This window comes from Dendropsophus ebraccatus, chromosome 13 (assembly GCF_027789765.1).
Source record: "Dendropsophus ebraccatus isolate aDenEbr1 chromosome 13, aDenEbr1.pat, whole genome shotgun sequence".
Lineage (NCBI taxonomy): Eukaryota > Metazoa > Chordata > Amphibia > Anura > Hylidae > Dendropsophus > Dendropsophus ebraccatus.
Window position 1 is genome coordinate 52,174,869 of NC_091466.1, and position 19,979 is coordinate 52,194,847.

Genomic DNA, 19,979 nt, shown 5'->3' on the forward strand with positions numbered 1-19,979 from the left:
TACAAAATAAAAGAATAACATATGGAACACAATACAATGTGAAATAATAATAATAATAATAATAATAATAATAATATAAACACGATGTGCAAAACAGTTTAACAATGAAACATATGATTGCCAATATTATTATTACTGTTATTTACTATGTTCTATTGTTCATTATTATTTTTTATCGTTTATTTTTTATTATTTTTTTTTTCTTTTATTAGGACACTTTCAACAATCCACTCTCAAAACTGATTTTATACCTTTAATTTAGCATTCATACAATTGTGTGTCTTCTTCTTCTCCCCAGCTTGAGGACTTTTCATGCAGCAGCAGCAGCAGGAGGAGGAGGGGGTTCCTTACCTCTCCTTACCATTGGTTTGCTATTAGTAGTGGGGTGGGTCACAGGGATAACACATCTCTATACCTGGGGCCTCCCTTTCAGAGAACTTTGCTCAGAGTGCTCTCCCATGGGTGTAAGACAGGTGTAGCTCTCTATGCTGTATGCTCTAAGGTGCAGCCAGCTCATGGAGAGACGTGTGTGAGGAAGGAAGGAGGGAGTGAGGGAAGAAGAAGAGGAGGAGAAACAAGAAAGAGGGAAGTCCTTTCTCCAACGTAAGATCCACATCAGCTCTCACTCTGCACTTTCCCAGTTCCCCTCCTGCTGCCATTTGATTTAGGGGACAGAGAGCAGAGCAGCCTGTCACTCTGCTCACCCCCACCACCACCTCTTCTGGTCACCTTCTCTACCACCTTTCCCCCCTCCACTTCTTGGAATAGTGGGCTGAATGTTTCACTTAGGCATTTGGGATCCAGGATGTTAGGAATTGTAAAAATGGAAGGACATGAGACAACAGACTGGAGCAACTACTACCAGGACACTCAGGAGGTAAGAAGAACCCCTTCTATCTATATACTGCTATACACAGGAGAACTCTGGATCAGCTGCTCAGACTTCTTTAGACTTTTTTTCAACTTCTAGTTTGTATTGTTCCAGTTTAGCGTAGGCAGGTAGAAGAAGAGTGAGGTGGAACCAGTTCCTCTAGGTAACAGACGTCTCTCAAACTTTGTTCCCTAAGGGATCTGTTTTTAAGAGGAGTATGGATGCCCCAAACTTCATGGTCACTTTACCTGGAGTGTATATGTAGCCATGCTCCACTTTATAGCCACCTCTTCTCTGTTCTTATAGACCCCATAGCAATATGAAGTTTGCTGGTTTGACCCTAATTCCTTGTAGTTATTCAGTTAGGATGACCTATATAAACCAGGTAGGTTCTCCTTTACTATGTGCTATAAACTTTCTCTGCCATGTGGTACTTCATAGGAAGAATTACTGCCCCCCCCCCCCCTCCTATACAGGGTATAGCTTTCCTAATTTTATAGCTAGTCTTTAGTGTTACCCAACCTATGGCTGTTATAAAACTACAACGTCCATCATACCAGGACAGAGATGATGGGAGTTGTAGGTTTGCAACAGCTGGAGAGTCACAGGTCTTATTCTTAATACTTTACTATATGAGTTCTAATAGTGTCAGTTCAATGGGACAGGCTGGGGAATAGCCAAAACTTTCCTAAGGAGAAGCTTCAGGCCCACATCGCTTTAATATGCAACATTGTAGCAACATTTATAATAGTAGTAATAACAAATGGTTAATACATTGTAGCTATATTTATAATAGTAATAAGAACAAATGGTTAATACATTGTAGCCATATTTATAATAGTAACAAGAACAAATGGTTAATACATTGTAGCCATATTTATAATAGTAATAATAACATATGGTTAATACATTGTAGCTATATTTATAATAGTAATAAATGGTTAATCCATTGTTGCCTCCTCTGCTCTGAAACCCTAGAAGCTTGCAGAATTTCCGAGCCTTATTCTGTAAAGGGAGCCAGGTATTTACTTCTATTAGAACTCATTGTCACCTATAGGTGATGTTAAGCCCCAAACCGTATTGTTTCTGCTAAGTGAAACACAATAGGATATTCAATGTAACTCCAGAAGTGAATAATGTCTAATGAACGTTTATCTGGAGTTAGAAGATTACATTGTATACCTGGGAATTAGGCAACAATGAAACATTCTATGCATAGAAACATAAGGTAGGTGAATGGATAATATTACAAGGAAGGGGGGAAATATTGAGGAACTGGGTGGTCGGGTCGTCATTTATGACAAGCTATTTCTGCTCAAAATAAAATAAAATAATAATAATAATGAAACCCTTTCAGGTTCATATAATATACCATTGAATTCTACAAACATTCCATTGTCGGATGACTACATAGAAATCTATTTTTTTTCTATTGTTTATTAATACAACAACATATTACTATTATTATTATTATTATTATTATTATTATTATTGCTGCTACTACTACTACTATCCTTTTTCTTCTTCTTCCTATTATTATCAAATTATTATTATTATTATTATTGTTGTTATTATTATCGAAATCATCATTTTTCTTCTTCGTCGTCTTCTTCTTCTTCTTAATAATAATAATAATAATAATAATTAATAATAATATTACTATTACTACTACTATTTTAGCATCTGAAAGTTTTCCATTTTGACCTTAACCCTTTAAGGGGATTTTGTCTATTTGATATAAATTATTTACTATTATCTATATGACCAGATATATTTAACGTAGATTGGGGTTCATTTTGTTGTATCTAAGAGGGGGGCAATGAAATTAGAATAAAAGTATTACTAAATGATTACACTTTACCCTTTCGATCTATACATTTGGGCATTGGATTGCACACGATAGGGTATGGAGATCATATTTTTCATGTTTTTGACTCTTTCTCTTGCTCCCCCACCAGGCTTATTCTTCAGTCCCGGTTAACAACATGACTCAAGGATTGGCACCTATGAACACTTACATGACCATGAATAACATGAGCTCCAGCAACAACATAACCCCGGGATCTTTTAATATGTCTTATGCCAACTCAGGGCTGGCACCGGGTTTGAGTCCCAGCGGCATGTCAGGAATGGGTGCTGCCCCCTCCAGCGCTATGAATGGCATGGGATCTGGGGTGCCAACCATGGGCAGCGCTCTCAGCCCGACCAATATGAACGCCATGTCTGCCCAGCAAGCCTCCATGAACAGTCTCAGCCCCTATTCCAGCATGAACTCAGGCATGAGCCCCATGGCATATGCCCCTTCTAACATCAACAGGACCAGAGACACCAAAACCTTTCGGAGAAGTTACCCCCATGCTAAGCCCCCCTACTCCTACATCTCATTGATCACCATGGCCATCCAGCAGGCCCCCAGTAAGATGCTGACCCTGAGTGAGATCTACCAGTGGATCATGGACCTCTTCCCTTATTACAGACAGAACCAGCAGAGGTGGCAGAACTCCATCAGGCACTCTCTATCCTTCAATGATTGTTTTGTTAAGGTGGCCAGGTCCCCAGATAAACCTGGCAAAGGCTCCTACTGGACTCTGCACCCCGACTCTGGGAACATGTTTGAGAATGGCTGCTATCTCAGGAGGCAGAAGAGGTTCAAGTGTGAGAAGCAACAAGGTGGCAAAGGGTCCCAAGATGGCAGGAAGGACCAATCTGGTTCTTCATCTCCCTTACACCGGGTCCATGGCAAGTCCAACCAAATGGACAGTAATTCTTCCATGTCCAACCCATCCAGCAGTCCACAGTCCCTGGATCATGGTGGATCTAATGGAGAGATGAAGCCACAAGTGGGTGGAGGTCCATCACCAATCCCATCACATACTTCTCACTCTTTAGTCCATGAGTCCCACCTTCACCTTAAAGGAGACCCTCACTACTCCTTCAACCACCCCTTCTCCATCAACAACCTGATGTCTTCATCTGAACAACAGCACAAACTGGACTTCAAAGCTTATGAGCAGGCTCTGCAACAGTATTCCTCCTATGGTGGGGCCCTGCCAACCATGTCCCTGGGCAGTACCTCTATGTCTGGAAGAGGGACTATAGAACCATCAGCACTGGAGCCTACATACTATCAAGGGGTCTACTCCAGGCCAGTCCTTAATACGTCCTAATCATTCCTGACTATGGTGGTGGACACCCTTCTCCCCTTTTCCCTCCATTTGTATAAACTGTTCTAAGACTGTTACTCTATTAACCTATTTGCTTCATACAAAAAAAAAAGAGAGACAAAGTGCAGTTTTTTTTGGAGATCTGTCCAATGTAATATAAAAAAGCACAGAGGTCAACTCAAAAGCTGCTTCTGGTTGTATTTAAAGAAACTGTCTATCCTGTATATATTGCTAAATGTCTATCAGTTTCTAGACAAGTTTACACACGAGGGGGTTTCTGGGGCTGTAATAATAATAATAGTAATAATTGCAAGAGGAAAAGAAGAAGAAGAGGAAAAATCACATTATGGTTTTATATATATTTACTCCAAAAATTGTGAAGGACATTTGTGCTGTGAAAAAAAAAAACAACAAAAAAAAAAGTTACATTTCTACTTTGCTTTAGGTCTGTGTCACCTGGGCTGGATTTTATTTTGTTACTGGGAAGAATAACTGGATATTGAGGCTTTGCCATACTGCACTGTTTCTCGATCTGCAGCTCCTCAGCTGTTACAAAAACTACAACTCCCAGCATGCCCTGACAGCCTTCGGCTGTCAGGGCATGCTGGGAGTTGTAGTTTTGCAACAGCTGGAGAGCCACAGGTTGGGGGGACATTACCATACTGGCTTTAGCCTGGCAGTAAAAACGTCCCACCCATGGTTTAGCTTTGCTATAATTTTTTTTCCTTTTTATTGTATTTGTATTTGATTTCTTATAGTGTTATACAAAGAAACATAGGTCACTTACATTAGAGTCTCTATTGGGGTCAACACACAGACTGTGCCCATATCTAAAAATACATACAGGTTATTGTAGCCCCCCAAGGGACAAGGCAGAGCAGAAGAGCAGAGGGGTCTTTTACTGTTTTTACTCTTTTTTTTATGGAGATGATTCTTGGTTCTTCCCGGATTCTCGTAATTTATTGCATGTATTTTTTGTTCCCTCCCCCCGGCTTTTGGTTTTATGATGGTTTAAATAATGGTTCAATAAATAAACAAAAAAACGGAAGCAAATTGTTCAAAATAAGTTTAATTTTATAAATGTAATTGTAATTAAAAAATATTTTGATTTTTAAAAAGCAAAAACGAAAGAAAAACAAAATAAAATAAAACAAAGATATAAATACAGAGGCGAGGAATGAGTCTGTTGTTCCTGGAGATATATAGATGGGATTCTTGCGATACTGTTGCGGTATTGTTTGTATACACGTGTGTGCACACGAGGTTACACATACTACACATATATATAACTAGACAAATACATCATAGTAGTGGTAGCAGGTGAATCCAATCACGTTATATAAAATATGATGGTATAATAATTATGGTTCAAAAATACATGATGTATAGGGGGAAAAAATTATAGTTTGTGTATGTACGTATAAATATATATATATATATATATATATATATATATATATATATATAATTATAGTATATATATAATTGTTTTTTATATATATATATATATATATGTGTGTATAGGTTTGTATAAATATATATATATATATATATATATATATATATTTATACAAACCTATACATATATATATATATACACATATATATACACACACACACACACAATTTAACCCAAATTGAATTCGACAATAAAGAGGTCAAAATGATTCACTTATTCATGGTTTATCATTACTGATGTTCATGCTGGGATTTGTAGTCATTCGCCAAACAGTTGGTAGATATTAGTCAACCTAGTAAAGGTATCAAGAATAAAAAAACACGTCTAAATAGATAAATAAAGACTGAATACAACAAATACAGAAAATATACTTTTTTTTATATTTTTTTTCCATTCTGAAATACAAATAGATATATATTTTTTTGCAAAAAAAAATTCCGTTCCATCGAATTCATTTTCATATATATATATATATATATATATATATATATATATATATATATATATATATACTTGTTTGTTCTTATTTAACACAATGCAGTAGGAAGTTAGAGATGTAGCAGAGGTGAATGTTACTTTTTGTTGTTGTTTGTTGGTGCAGTGTAAATGGACATGCAGTCCTATGTATAAAGTGCAGATAATGAGTTGTATTAAATAAAAAAAAAACTCATCTAAGCTAAACAAACACACGTCATGTATTGCTATACAATAGTCAAAATGCATTCTGCAGCAGGACACAGCGATCTGGAGGTTTCATCCACTGCATCTGCAGAGGGACAACAAGTGACACGATTAGGGAGAATGGAGCTCTGGACATATCACTGCACTAGTGGGAATATAGGAGAATGGAGCTCTGGGCACATCACTGCACTAGTGACAATATAGGAGGGAGAATGGAGCTCTGGGCACATCACTGCACTAGTGAGGATATAGGAGGGAGAATGGAGCTCTGGACACATCACTGCACTAGTGGGAATATAGGAGGGAGAATGGAGCTCTGGACACATCACTGCACTAGTGGGAATATAGGAGGGAGAATGGAGCTCTGGACACATCACTGCACTAGTGGGAATATAGGAGGGAGAATGGAGCCCTGGGCACATCACTGCACTAGTGGGAATATAGGAGGGAGAATGGAGCTCTGGGCACATCACTGCACTAGTGGGAATATAGGAGGGAGAATGGAGCTCTGGGCACATCACTGCACTAGTGGGAATATAGGAGGGAGAATGGAGCTCTGGGCACATCACTGCACTAGTGGGAATATAGGAGGGAGAATGGAGCTCTGGGCACATCACTGGACTAGTGGGAATATAGGAGGGAGAATGGAGCTCTGGGCACATCACTGCACTAGTGAGGATATAGGAGGGAGAATGGAGCTCTGGGCACATCACTGCACTAGTGGGAATATAGGAGGGAGAATGGAGCTCTGGAGACATCACTGCACTAGTGGGAATATAGGAGAATGGAGCTCTGGACACATCACTGCACTAGTGGGAATATAGGAGGGAGAATGGAGCTCTGGGCACATCACTGCACTAGTGGGAATATAGGAGGGAGAATGGAGCTCTGGGCACATCACTGCACTAGTGGGAATATAGGAGGGAGAATGGAGCTCTGGGCACATCACTGCACTAGTGGGAATATAGGAGAATGGAGCTCTGGACACATCACTGCACTAGTGGGAATATAGGAGGGAGAATGGAGCTCTGGGCACATCACTGCACTAGTGGGAATATAGGAGGGAGAATGGAGCTCTGGGCACATCACTGGACTAGTGGGTATATAGGAGGGAGAATGGAGCTCTGGGCACATCACTGCACTAGTGGGAATATAGGAGAATGGAGCTCTGGACACATCACTGCACTAGTGGGAATATAGGAGGGAGAATGGAGCTCTGGGCACATCACTGCACTAGTGGGAATATAGGAGGGAGACTGGAGCTCTGGACACATCACTGCACTAGTGGGAATATAGGAGGGAGACTGGAGCTCTGGACACATCACTGCACTAGTGAGGATATAGGAGGGAGAATGGAGCTCTGGGCACATCACTGCACTAGTGGGAATATAGGAGGGAGAATGGAGCTCTGGACACATCACTGCACTAGTGACAATATAGGAGGGAGAATGGAGCTCTGGGCACATCACTGCACTAGTGGGAATATAGGAGGGAGAATGGAGCTCTGGGCACATCACTGCACTAGTGGGAATATAGGAGGGAGAATGGAGCTCTGGGCACATCACTGCACTAGTGGGAATATAAGAGGGAGAATGGAGCTCTGGACACATCACTGCACTAGTGGGAATATAGGAGAATGGAGCTCTGGACACATCACTGCACTAGTGGGAATATAGGAGGGAGAATGGAGCTCTGGGCACATCACTGCACTAGTGGGAATATAGGAGGGAGAATGGAGCTCTGGGCACATCACTGCACTAGTGGGAATATAGGAGAATGGAGCTCTGGGCACATCACTGCACTAGTGGGAATATAGGAGGGAGAATGGAGCTCTGGACACATCACTGCACTAGTGGGAATATAGGAGAATGGAGCTCTGGGCACATCACTGCACTAGTGGGAATATAGGAGGGAGAATGGAGCTCTGGGCACATCACTGCACTAGTGGGAATATAGGAGGGAGACTGGAGCTCTGGACACATCACTGCACTAGTGAGGATATAGGAGGGAGAATGGAGCTCTGGGCACATCACTGCACTAGTGGGAATATAGGAGGGAGAATGGAGCTCTGGACACATCACTGCACTAGTGACAATATAGGAGGGAGAATGGAGCTCTGGGCACATCACTGCACTAGTGGGAATATAGGAGGGAGAATGGAGCCCTGGACACATCACTGCACTAGTGACAATATAGGAGGGAGAATGGAGCTCTGGGCACATCACTGCACTAGTGACAATATAGGAGGGAGAATGGAGCTCTGGACACATCACTGCACTAGTGGGAATATAGGAGAATGGAGCTCTGGACACATGACTGCACTAGTGGGAATATAGGAGAATGGAGCTCTGGGCACATCACTGCACTAGTGGGAATATAGGAGGGAGACTGGAGCTCTGGACACATCACTGCACTAGTGGGAATATAGGAGGGAGAATGGAGCTCTGGACACATCACTGCACTAGTGGGAATATAGGAGGGAGAATGGAGCTCTGGGCACATCACTGCACTAGTGGGAATATAGGAGGGAGAATGGAGCTCTGGGCACATCACTGCACTAGTGACAATATAGGAGGGAGAATGGAGCCCTGGACACATCACTGCACTAGTGACAATATAGGAGGGAGAATGGAGCTCTGGGCACATCACTGCACTAGTGAGGATATAGGAGAATGGAGCTCTGGACACATGACTGCACTAGTGGGAATATAGGAGAATGGAGCTCTGGGCACATCACTGCACTAGTGGGAATATAGGAGGGAGACTGGAGCTCTGGACACATCACTGCACTAGTGGGAATATAGGAAGGAGAATGGAGCTCTGGGCACATCACTGCACTAGTGGGAATATAGGAGGGAGAATGGAGCTCTGGGCACATCACTGCACTAGTGGGAATATAGGAGGGAGAATGGAGCTCTGGGCACATCACTGCACTAGTGGGAATATAGGAGGGAGAATGGAGCTCTGGACACATCACTGCACTAGTGACAATATAGGAGGGAGACTGGAGCTCTGGGCACATCACTGCACTAGTGAGGATATAGGAGGGAGAATGGAGCTCTGGGCACATCACTGTACTAGTGGGAATATAGGAGGGAGAATGGAGCTCTGGGCACATCACTGCACTAGTGAGGATATAGGAGGGAGAATGGAGCTCTGGGCACATCACTGCACTAGTGACAATATAGGAGAATGGAGCTCTGGGCACATCACTGCACTAGTGGGAATATAGGAGAATGGAGCTCTGGGCACATCACTGCACTAGTGACAATATAGGAGAATGGAGCTCTGGGCACATCACTGCACTAGTGGGAATATAGGAGGGAGAATGGAGCTCTGGACACATCACTGCTCTAGTGGGAATATAGGAGGGAGAATGGAGCTCTGGGCACATCACTGCACTAGTGACAATATAGGAGGGAGAATGGAGCTCTGGGCACATCACTGCACTAGTGGGAATATAGGAGGTAGAATGGAGCTCTGGGCACATCACTGTACTAGTGGGAATATAGGAGGGAGAATGGAGCCCTGGACACATCACTGCACTAGTGGGAATATAGGAGGGAGAATGGAGCTCTGGACACATCACTGCACTGGTGGGAATATAGGAGAGAGAATGGAGCTCTGGGCACATCACTGCACTAGTGGGAATATAGGAGGGAGAATGGAGCTCTGGGCACATCACTGCACTAGTGGGAATATAGGAGGGAGAATGGAGCTCTGGGCACATCACTGCACTAGTGGGAATATAGGAGGGAGAATGGAGCTCTGGGCACATCACTGCACTAGTGGGAATATAGGAGGGAGAATGGAGCTCTGGACACATCACTGCACTAGTGGGAATATAGGAGGGAGAATGGAGCCCTGGGCACATCACTGCACTAGTGGGAATATAGGAGAATGGAGCTCTGGACACATCACTGCACTAGTGAGGATATAGGAGGGAGAGTGGAGCTCTGGACACATCACTGCACTAGTGAGGATATAGGAGGGAGAGTAGAGCTCTGGACACATCACTGCACTAGTGGGAATATAGGAGAATGGAGCTCTGGACACATCACTGCACTAGTGGGAATATAGGAGGGAGAATGGAGCTCTGGACACATCACTGCACTAGTGGGAATATAGGAGGGAGAATGGAGCCCTGGGCACATCACTGCACTAGTGGGAATATAGGAGAATGGAGCTCTGGGCACATCACTGCACTAGTGGGAATATAGGAGAGAGAATGGAGCTCTGGGCACATCACTGCACTAGTGGGAATATAGGAGGGAGAATGGAGCCCTGGGCACATCACTGCACTAGTGGGAATATAGGAGGGAGAATGGAGCCCTGGGCACATCACTGCACTAGTGGGAATATAGGAGGGAGAATGGAGCTCTGGACACATCACTGCACTAGTGAGGATATAGGAGGGAGAATGGAGCCCTGGGCACATCACTGCACTAGTGGGAATATAGGAGAATGGAGCTCTGGACACATCACTGCACTAGTGGGAATATAGGAGGGGGAATGGAGCTCTGGACACATCACTGCACTAGTGGGAATATAGGAGACTGGAGCTCTGGACACATCACTGCACTAGTGGGAATATAGGAGGGAGAATGGAGCTCTGGGCACATCACTGCACTAGTGGGAATATAGGAGACTGGAGCTCTGGACACATCACTGCACTAGTGGGAATATAGGAGGGAGAATGGAGCTCTGGACACATCACTGCACTAGTGGGAATATAGGAGGGAGAATGGAGCTCTGGACACATCACTGCACTAGTGGGAATATAGGAGGGAGAATGGAGCTCTGGGCATATCACTGCACTAGTGGGAATATAGGAGGGAGAATGGAGCTCTGGACACATCACTGCACTAGTGGGAATATAGGAGGGAGAATGGAGCTCTGGACAAATCACTGCACTAGTGGGAATATAGGAGAATGGAGCCCTGGGCACATCACTGCACTAGAGAATTATAGGAGAGAATGGAGACCTGGACACATGAGTTCACTAGTGAAAATTGAAGAATTACTTTGTCTGCATTGTTTTTCGAGCAGAACTGTATAGTTTTAATAACAATATGGTAAGTTCAGTTTTTAACACGTGTAAGCTTTCTATCTAGTGTCAGAAACTCCAGTGAAAGTTTCTCATCTGTTTTGTTTCAGAAACTATTATCCCAGCGACAGAATTTCCAGTGTGATATTACTGTGCGACAAGATTGTGCGACAGGTGGTGTGACCTTGGTGTATTATACAGGGTTATGTATAAAAGCTGCTGTACCTGAGACTCTGGGTATCATCTCTCTGCAATGTGACAAGGCAGAGAGCTAGGCTACCAATGATTCTAGATAATGGACAGATAGATAGGAGATAATAGATAGATAGATAGATAGATAGATAGATAGATAGATAGATAATGGATAGGAGATAGATAGATAGATAGATAGATAGATAGATAGATAGATAGATAGATAGATAGATAGATGATTGATAGATAGATAGATAGATAGATAGATAGATAATGGATAAAAGATAGATAGATAGATAGATAGATAGATAGATAGATAGATAGATAGATAAATAGATAGATAGATAGGAAATAGATAGATAGATAATAGATAGATAGATAGATAGATTAGATAGGAAATAGATAGATAGATAATAGATAGATAGATAGATAGATAATGGATAGGAGATAGATAGATAGATAGATAGATGATAGATAGATAGATAGATAGATAGATAGATAGATAAATAGATAGATAATGGATAAAAGATAGATAGATAGATAGATAGATAGATAGGAAATAGATAGATAGATAGATAGATAGATAGATAGATAGATAATAGATAGATAGATAGGAGATAGATAGATAGATAGATAGATAGATAGATAGATAGATGATAGATAGATAGATAGATAGATAGGAGATAGATAGATAGATAGATAGATGATAGATAGATAGATAGATAGATAGATAATAGATAGATAGATAGGAGATAGATAGATAGATATATTAGATAGGATAGATAGATAGATAGATAGATAGATAGATAGATAGATAATAGATAGATAGATAGATAGATAGATAGATAGATAGATAGATAGATAATAGATAGATAATACATGAGATAGATAATACAGGAGATAGATAGATTGATAGATAGATAGATAATACAGTAGATAGATAGATAGATAGATAGATAATAGATAGATAGATAATAGATAATACAGTAGATAGATAGATAGATAGATAGATAATAGATAGATAATAGATAATACAGGAGATAGATAGATAAATAAATAGATAGATAATGGATAGGAGATAGATAGATAGATAGATAGATAGATAGATAGATAGATAGATAGATAGATAGGAAATAGATAGATAGATAGATAGATAGATAATAGATAGATAGATAGATAGATAGATAGATAGATAGATAGGAGATAGATAGATAGATAGATAGATAGATAGATAGATTAGATAGGAAATAGATAGATAGATAGATAGATAGATAATAGACAGATAGATAGATAATAGATAGATAGATAGATAGATAGATAATAGCTAGATAGATAGATAGATAGATAGATGATAGGAGATAGATAGATAGATAGATAGATAGATAGATAATAGACAGATAGATAGATAGATAGATAATAGATAGATAGATAATAGATAGATAGATAGGAAATAGATAGATAGATAGATAGATAGATAGATAGATAGATAGATAATAGATAGATAGATAGATAGATAGATAGATAGATAATAGATAGATTTACTCCTCACAGAAACAGAACAATAGGCAGCCCCCCTAAAAGAACTTAATTCAATACTTTTCCTCCTATTTGTGCAACATCCCAGGGAGAGATGTAAATGCTGGATACATAGATGATGATAAGATAGAGAACTCTAGTGCTCCCTACATTTTTCATTATAGATATATAGACAATTTTTTCAATTGAACTATAGAGACCTCCATATTTACACACATAATAGACTGATGAGGATATGACAAGTGACTGTTTGCCTTGCCAGCTCATATGATGTTACAATGCAGATATGGGGGATTTTTATTGCTATCAGCAGCATCAGGATCCAGAAGGAGCCAAGAGATCCCATACTAAATAATGTAATACTGTAAGAAAGGGAACTGAGACACACTCCTTCTATAATCCTGATATATAAGTAAATCATATTATACTCATCAATATAGCATAATAAAGATTTCTCCCCCAAAATCACTTCCTTGACTGCATGGAGGACCTAGCTGTCTCCCAATTAAATGAAATGAAGAATCTATTCACATACAGCAGACTATATGCAGATATTTCTGCCACTGTCCAATTCACCTGAAAGGGGCTTATATAAAATAATGGACACGATATAGGGGGGATACATAGAACAAACTCAGTCTCAACTAATCTTTCTGTATGTCTCTATAAATTTTTCTGGATGTGATGTAACAAAAAAACTACAACTTTAAATGTAATAATTTAATAGTGTAGGTGATTCCGCATGTGGTAATAACAAATATGTTTATTTATTCAGTTAATTTTATTTATAAAATGGGAGGGGATTTAAAATTTCAGGCTTTATTATGATCTGCCCTCTCTCCTGCATAGACCACATGCTAAGTTCCACCTCCACCTCCTGTGTTCTGTCCTGATCTAGCTGTCACTAGAGACAGATATCCCCTGACAACAGGCAATAGACAACAGATTACAGGAAAGGGAGACACCTAGTGGCAAGGTCTTTAGCATTGCTTTTCTGACGTAAGTGAACTTATTGACAAAGGTTAGGCTTCCTATGGGTAATCCCAGCTCTCTGTGATTCCTGCCCGTGATTCCTACCGTTCTTGGTTCCAGCTATCTGTGGTTCCTGCCTGTTCCTGCCAGAGCTAAGTGGCAGCAGCATCTCGCTAAATTATCTCCTGATGTCTGTGCTGGGAATTTTCCAGACATTTACACCATTGTGACCATCTGGTTACTGGCTCCTAAGATACCAGATTATTGAATAGTGCACAATATGCTGTCAGTGTGGAGGCAAAGTGACATATGATGAATACACAGTGATGTCATTGTTCCATACAGAGCTATTTACTATACAATAAAACTTGTTCCTATAGTGCAAAAAGTTGTCGGTAGGGGAAAGGGCAGTGGGTCCGGCCCAGGATCAGCAACTTACAACTCTGCTCATCTACAGCAATAACATATTCTACAGTGCTGTACAGATATAAAGAATAAATATTAATAATTTCATACCATAAAGCACAAGCTTTAATACATCACAATCTGGTTACTGGAAAGTTGGGTTCACAGTGGTGTCATATATAACAGGCGCTACAAGGGATATGTCGGACCTATTGTGAGCCCTGTTGAAATAGATCCTATCAACCATCATTTTTATGTGGTATTTATTTTCTTTATGGATAGAAGAAGATAAATAGGCCTAAAAGGTCAAACATTGGTTAAAAATTAAATAGTAAAATTGTTCCATTTAAGTAGCAGAAACCTAGGGCCCCTTTCACACATCTACTTATTCTGTTTGCAAATGAGGACAAATGAGGCCCATTCATTTCTATGGCTCCATACACCAGAATCCATGCTGCCAAAAATTCTGGCAAACCATTATACGCCCCGTGCTTGTGGCACGAATCCCCTATCTTAAAGGGGTCTGTGCCATTGTGGACGGCTGCGGGTGCCCATTTGGACTACTGATGTGTGAATGTGGCCTAACAGTTCTTTATAGGATAATGTTGTGCACTGAATGCCCACCTAAAAGTGATTGGCTCATAAATGTATAAAAGGTAATAAAACATAATAATAATAAAAATAATAATAGGTAATACTAGTACCTGTCATTCTGTAAGCTTTTCCATAGGCGTCTCACCAGAAGGTTGGGAAATCATAGAAGTGCCCTTGCTGGTTGAGTTCTGCAACTTACCCGGGATGGACGTATCCATGGTTACCCAATCTTTTGACCCCAGGGGCAAGTGCACGCGATTAGGAAAAGCTGCATAGTGACAGATATGCCTTAAAGGAGCTGTTCACCAAAAAAATGTTTTTTTTTTTGTTTTTTTTTTAAATCAACTGTGCCAGAAAGTGCCAGAGATTTGTAATTTACTTCTAATAAAACAAAAAAAAAACTGAAGTTTTCCAGTACTTGTCAGCTGCTGTATGTCCTGCAAGAAGTGGTAGTCTTTCCAGTCTGGAGAGCAGGATAAGTTTTCTATAGGGATTTACTACCGCTCTGGACAGTTCCTGGCATGGACAGAGGTGGCAGCAGAGAGCATTGTGTCAGACTGGAGAAAATTCACCACTCCCTGCAGGACATATAGCAGCTGATAAGTACTTTTTTTTTTAAATAGAAGTAAATTACAAATCTCTGGCACTTTCTGGCAAAAGTTGATTTGAAGGGAAAAAAAATGGTGAACAACTCCTATAGAAACTTACAGATGGGATAATGTTGAGTATATGTGAGGTGTTATTTAGCATCCTACCTAATTTGCTTATATCCATAGGATGATATGATTTATTAGTTTAGTGAATGTCTTCCTACAGCGTCCGTGTGTGAACCTCAATCTGTTGGGGGGGAGTTCCGTAATATTTCCTATGTTTGTGCATGGCTGTCTGTCTGTACCTGACTGGTGGTATATGGAAATGTATGTATGTCTTTCCCTTTCAGTGTTGGCTCACACAAGTCAGGGAGAGTTCACAGAACTGAACTTTGCTCCAATGAAGGTCCCAGCCCACTCTTTGTCACAAAGCTTTAACCAAACAGTTCCCTAAAACGTCCGTCTATAACCCTGAGAAAGAAAAACCCTATTCTGCGCAGGCCGGGAGGGCCGGACTGGGAGCAGGGTGTGTGTGGGTAAGGGGCTAGGAACACTCTGTATGGTTCTTGGCGTCTGTAGAGAAGAATAAATCTCCTGGGAGAAGGGGCATAGCTGCGGAAGATGCAGGTGTATTTGCTTTAGCTTCTGCGTATGAGTCACATAATGTAAAGCTGCCCATAGACATTATTATGTGGCAGCAAGTAGAGCAGGGTGGTGGCAATGTTATCACCACCTTTGCCCTGCATCAGCACAGTAGGCATAGACTGCCATAAACCAGTCTGTATGTGCTGAAGGGCCGGCTCTATTATCAGCTCCACCATAAATGGGGCCATAAATAAAAGTATATTAGGAAAATGTAGGTATGACTGCAGGGGGCTATGGCAGGGCTGGCGTCAGCACACAGCTTAGCCGGGCAAGTGCTGGGGCCCACAGCACCTCTAGGGGCCCAGAGAGGAAAGGGGCTGTAGTATACCCCCAGTCCAGACTATACCCGGGGTTAAAATGGGCTAGGCTAGATTATACCTCATACCTCCTCAGGCCATTTTATACCCCAATGAAAATAGCAGCAGTGAGTGATATACACAAGAATTATTAACTTTTCAAATTTTTTTTTTTTTGGGGGGGGGGGGATTCGGCTTTGTCTGTGAGATAAGTAAGAAGCTACTGATGTAAATCTTAGAAATCTAAACACATATTGGGGAGATCTATCAAACATGGTGTAAAGTGAAACTGGCTCAGTTGCCCCTAGCAACCAATCAGATTCCACCTTTCATTTTCCAAAGAGTCTGTGAGGAAAGAAAAGTGGAATCTGATTGGTTGCTAGGGGGCAACTGAGCCAGTTTCAATTTACACCATGTTTGATAAATCTCCCCCATAGGTGACATTTATCATTGTGTTTGCACATATTTTTTTTTTTGGCTAATAAGGAGATTTTGTGCACTTCAAAAATATCTGTGCAAGATTTATTAAGCGTTTTGTGCTATTTTGTATCAGTTTCCAATACCTTTTTTCAATGTTTGCAGGGGGGGGGGGGGTGTTGTTCTATTAGTATACCATGGGGTATACTCTGGCCTAGGCCATTTTATACCCCGGGGTATCCTCTGACCTGGGCCAAACTATACCTATAGCTATAATCTGGAAGGGGGTTAATCTGGCCTGCTACACCAGTATTCTAATGTTCAGCCTGCTCACTATAATGCAGGTTGATGGGCTGAACATTAGAAGACACAGGAGATGGAACAGGACCTGCACACAGAGAGAAAAGGGTAAAGGACCTGATCACATGACCTAAAGGTCCTCAACCCTACAGTGTGGAGAGCAGCTGGACAGAGAGGAGGAGGGAGAACACTGAGCTGTAAGTGCTGTGTGTGTCAGTCAGTGTCATGAAGGAATAGAGCATATTATTGTACCCCTTATAATAAGCTAAACTTACTACGATTAAATAATAGACCAAACCATTGGTATTAACATTTTATGAAAATTCTTTAAAATTCTTTAAAATATACACATTTAAAAACCATAGATAATTTAAATGTATAAATATATCAACAGACATCAATAGTCTAGCTCTTCCAGCTCAGACCATACATTTAAATGTCATAAACAAATAAATATAGATATAAATACCCCACAGGAAAAAACGAACATACAAAACCAGAAGAAGGGGGGAGGGTGTTTTCGCAGCTACTTTTCTTCTCTCCTAAATCTTCCACAGCAAGGGGCATCGAGACAGAAAATTCCCTGTGCCACCTCCTAAATCAGCTCTGACCACGCCCCTTCCCTGCTTCTCCTCCAATCCCTAGATGTTCTCCTGAGGCAAACTTTACCCTCAACCCCCAGATACACACTTTCTATAGGTTGCTACTTAACCAATCACAAGCTCCCTTAAAGGGAACCTGTCACCCCCCGCTAGAGCCCCCCTATACTTACCTGAGCGCGCCGGGTCCCGCTTCTTGATCCGGTCCGGTGACAGAGATTTCAGCCCCCAAAGCCCGGCGTGCGTGCTCCTGAGATAAGTCCGACGCTCATAGAGAATGAATGGAGTGTCAGACTCACCATTCATTCTCTATGGGCATTGGACACATCTCAGGAGCGCGCGCACCGGGCTTCGGGCGCCGAAATCTCAGTCACCGGACCGGATCAAGAAGCGGGACCTGGCGCGATCAGGTAAGTATAGGGGGCTCTAGGGGGGGTAGGGAGCCTGTCACCCTGGCATGGGGGGTGACAGGTCCTCTTTAACGCCACCAATCCCAAGCCAACATATATATGTGAGGGATTGGTTCATCTCCCCCAGATACTGGCCTGCCATTGGTTTCCTAACTCCCCAATCCTCACCTGCTAGCTCCTGAGGTAATTTTCCAACCTTTACTTTATTAACCCTTCCCCTGCTGCCTATTCCTTCATGTTAACCCCTCCTAATGGTCCGGAGTTAACCAGTTAGTGTCTGTGTCAATAATGTGTGTTTGTGTCTGTTAGTGGTGTCTCAAGTGATTGTGCATAGTTTGTGGATGATGGGTGCATAGTGTGTGGATGATGGGTGCATAGTGTGTGGATGATGGGTGCATAGTGTGTGGATGATGGGTGCATAGTGTGTGGATGAGGGGCCCACTGAAGCTCTGTTGCCCGTGGCCCCACAAAAACCTTGCCCTGAGCTTTGAAATGGGACTCTTCCCATATTTTAGCCACAATGTGTCCCTGCAACAATTGAGTATCACTTGTTCATGGCGTGGATGCTTTAACAAAATAGAAAGTTGCTGAGAAGTTGCAATTTGCAGTCAGTGGTAGCAAAGTCATGTAGACTACCTGCAACCTGCAACCAGAAATCCAGATTTTTTAACATTATTTTTTTTTTACATTACCCTGTCGGTGCCAGCATGGGGATCCTGGTGGCACGGTCCTTTTTTTAAAAAAGGCTGCCTGGTTCCCGTGCTTGGTCCTGTTCTCTTTTTGTGCACCGGCCCCGCTCTTTGCACCAGAGGTGGCCCAGCCCCCCCTCCCCCCACAGTGTGACAATATTCCCTCCCCTCTGTGACGTGGTCCTATTGATTTTAATGAAGCCACATCACAGGGTGGAGGGGATATCGTCACACTGGGGGGAGCTGGACCAGGGGGAAGGACCTGATCGTACATTAGTTCTAACCTTATGTAGTACTGTACATGGTTGATTGGTTACAATAATTACTCTTCTGTACAAAGCTTGTCACATACATTGCTCCCTAGTTCTAATGGGCTTTATAATTTAAATTGCAAATTTATATTTTTTTAGATTTTTGCAGTGTAGGAGGGAATTGAGGCACCTGGAGGAAACACAAACATGGCAACACCATACTCTATGTAGGAGTTGTCCTTGGTTGGAGTTGAACCAAAGACCCCAGTGCTGCAAGGTAACAGAGCCTATAGGTGAGAAATATATATAGTAAAATAAGTCACCCATTGGTAGGAGCTGAGGAGCAATATTTTGTAAATGTACATAATGGGCAGCATTTCTGAAGCACTTTTCCATTGTTCTGCAGTCCCCGGCAAATTTACTTAAAGGGGAACGATCAGCAGGTTGGACAAATCTAACATGCTGATATCTCCCTATTGCACAGGAGACGCAGAGGAGGAAAGTATGTCTCTTACCTTCCTCCTCTGAGCCATTCTGGTGCAGTTAGTCGTGTGTTCCACAGTCCACTGGGACCGTTAGGAGTACTGGGGCACCAATAGGAGCGCTGCCTGTCACCATAGAGAACACTTTCTAATGATAATTAATGGAGCGGGCCAGCCCTGGGTGGGCCAAATTGGCGCTATGGTGATGTGCTCCTTATGGCCCCCCCAGTGCTCCTAACGGTCTCACCGGACCATGTGGAACACGACTAACTGCAGAGGCAGATAGGAGCAGAGGAAGAAGGTAAGAGACATCGGCGTCTTCTCCTCTTCGGCGTCTTCTCCTCCTCGGCAATAGAGGGCTATTAGCAAGTAAGGGTCC

The 19,979-nt window shown here is 41.8% G+C and overlaps 1 protein-coding gene across 1 annotated transcript; it reads left to right on the top strand.

Annotated features, from left to right (window-relative positions):
* Window positions 1-440: 440 nt before the first annotated feature.
* Window positions 441-5,202, top strand: FOXA1 (forkhead box A1). Its single transcript, XM_069949992.1, has 2 exons — window positions 441-877; window positions 2,830-5,202. The coding sequence occupies exons 1-2, from the start codon at window positions 806-808 to the stop codon at window positions 4,036-4,038; spliced, it is 1,281 nt and encodes a 426-aa protein (XP_069806093.1). The 5' UTR covers window positions 441-805; the 3' UTR covers window positions 4,039-5,202.
* The last annotated feature ends 14,777 nt before the right edge of the window (window positions 5,203-19,979 follow it).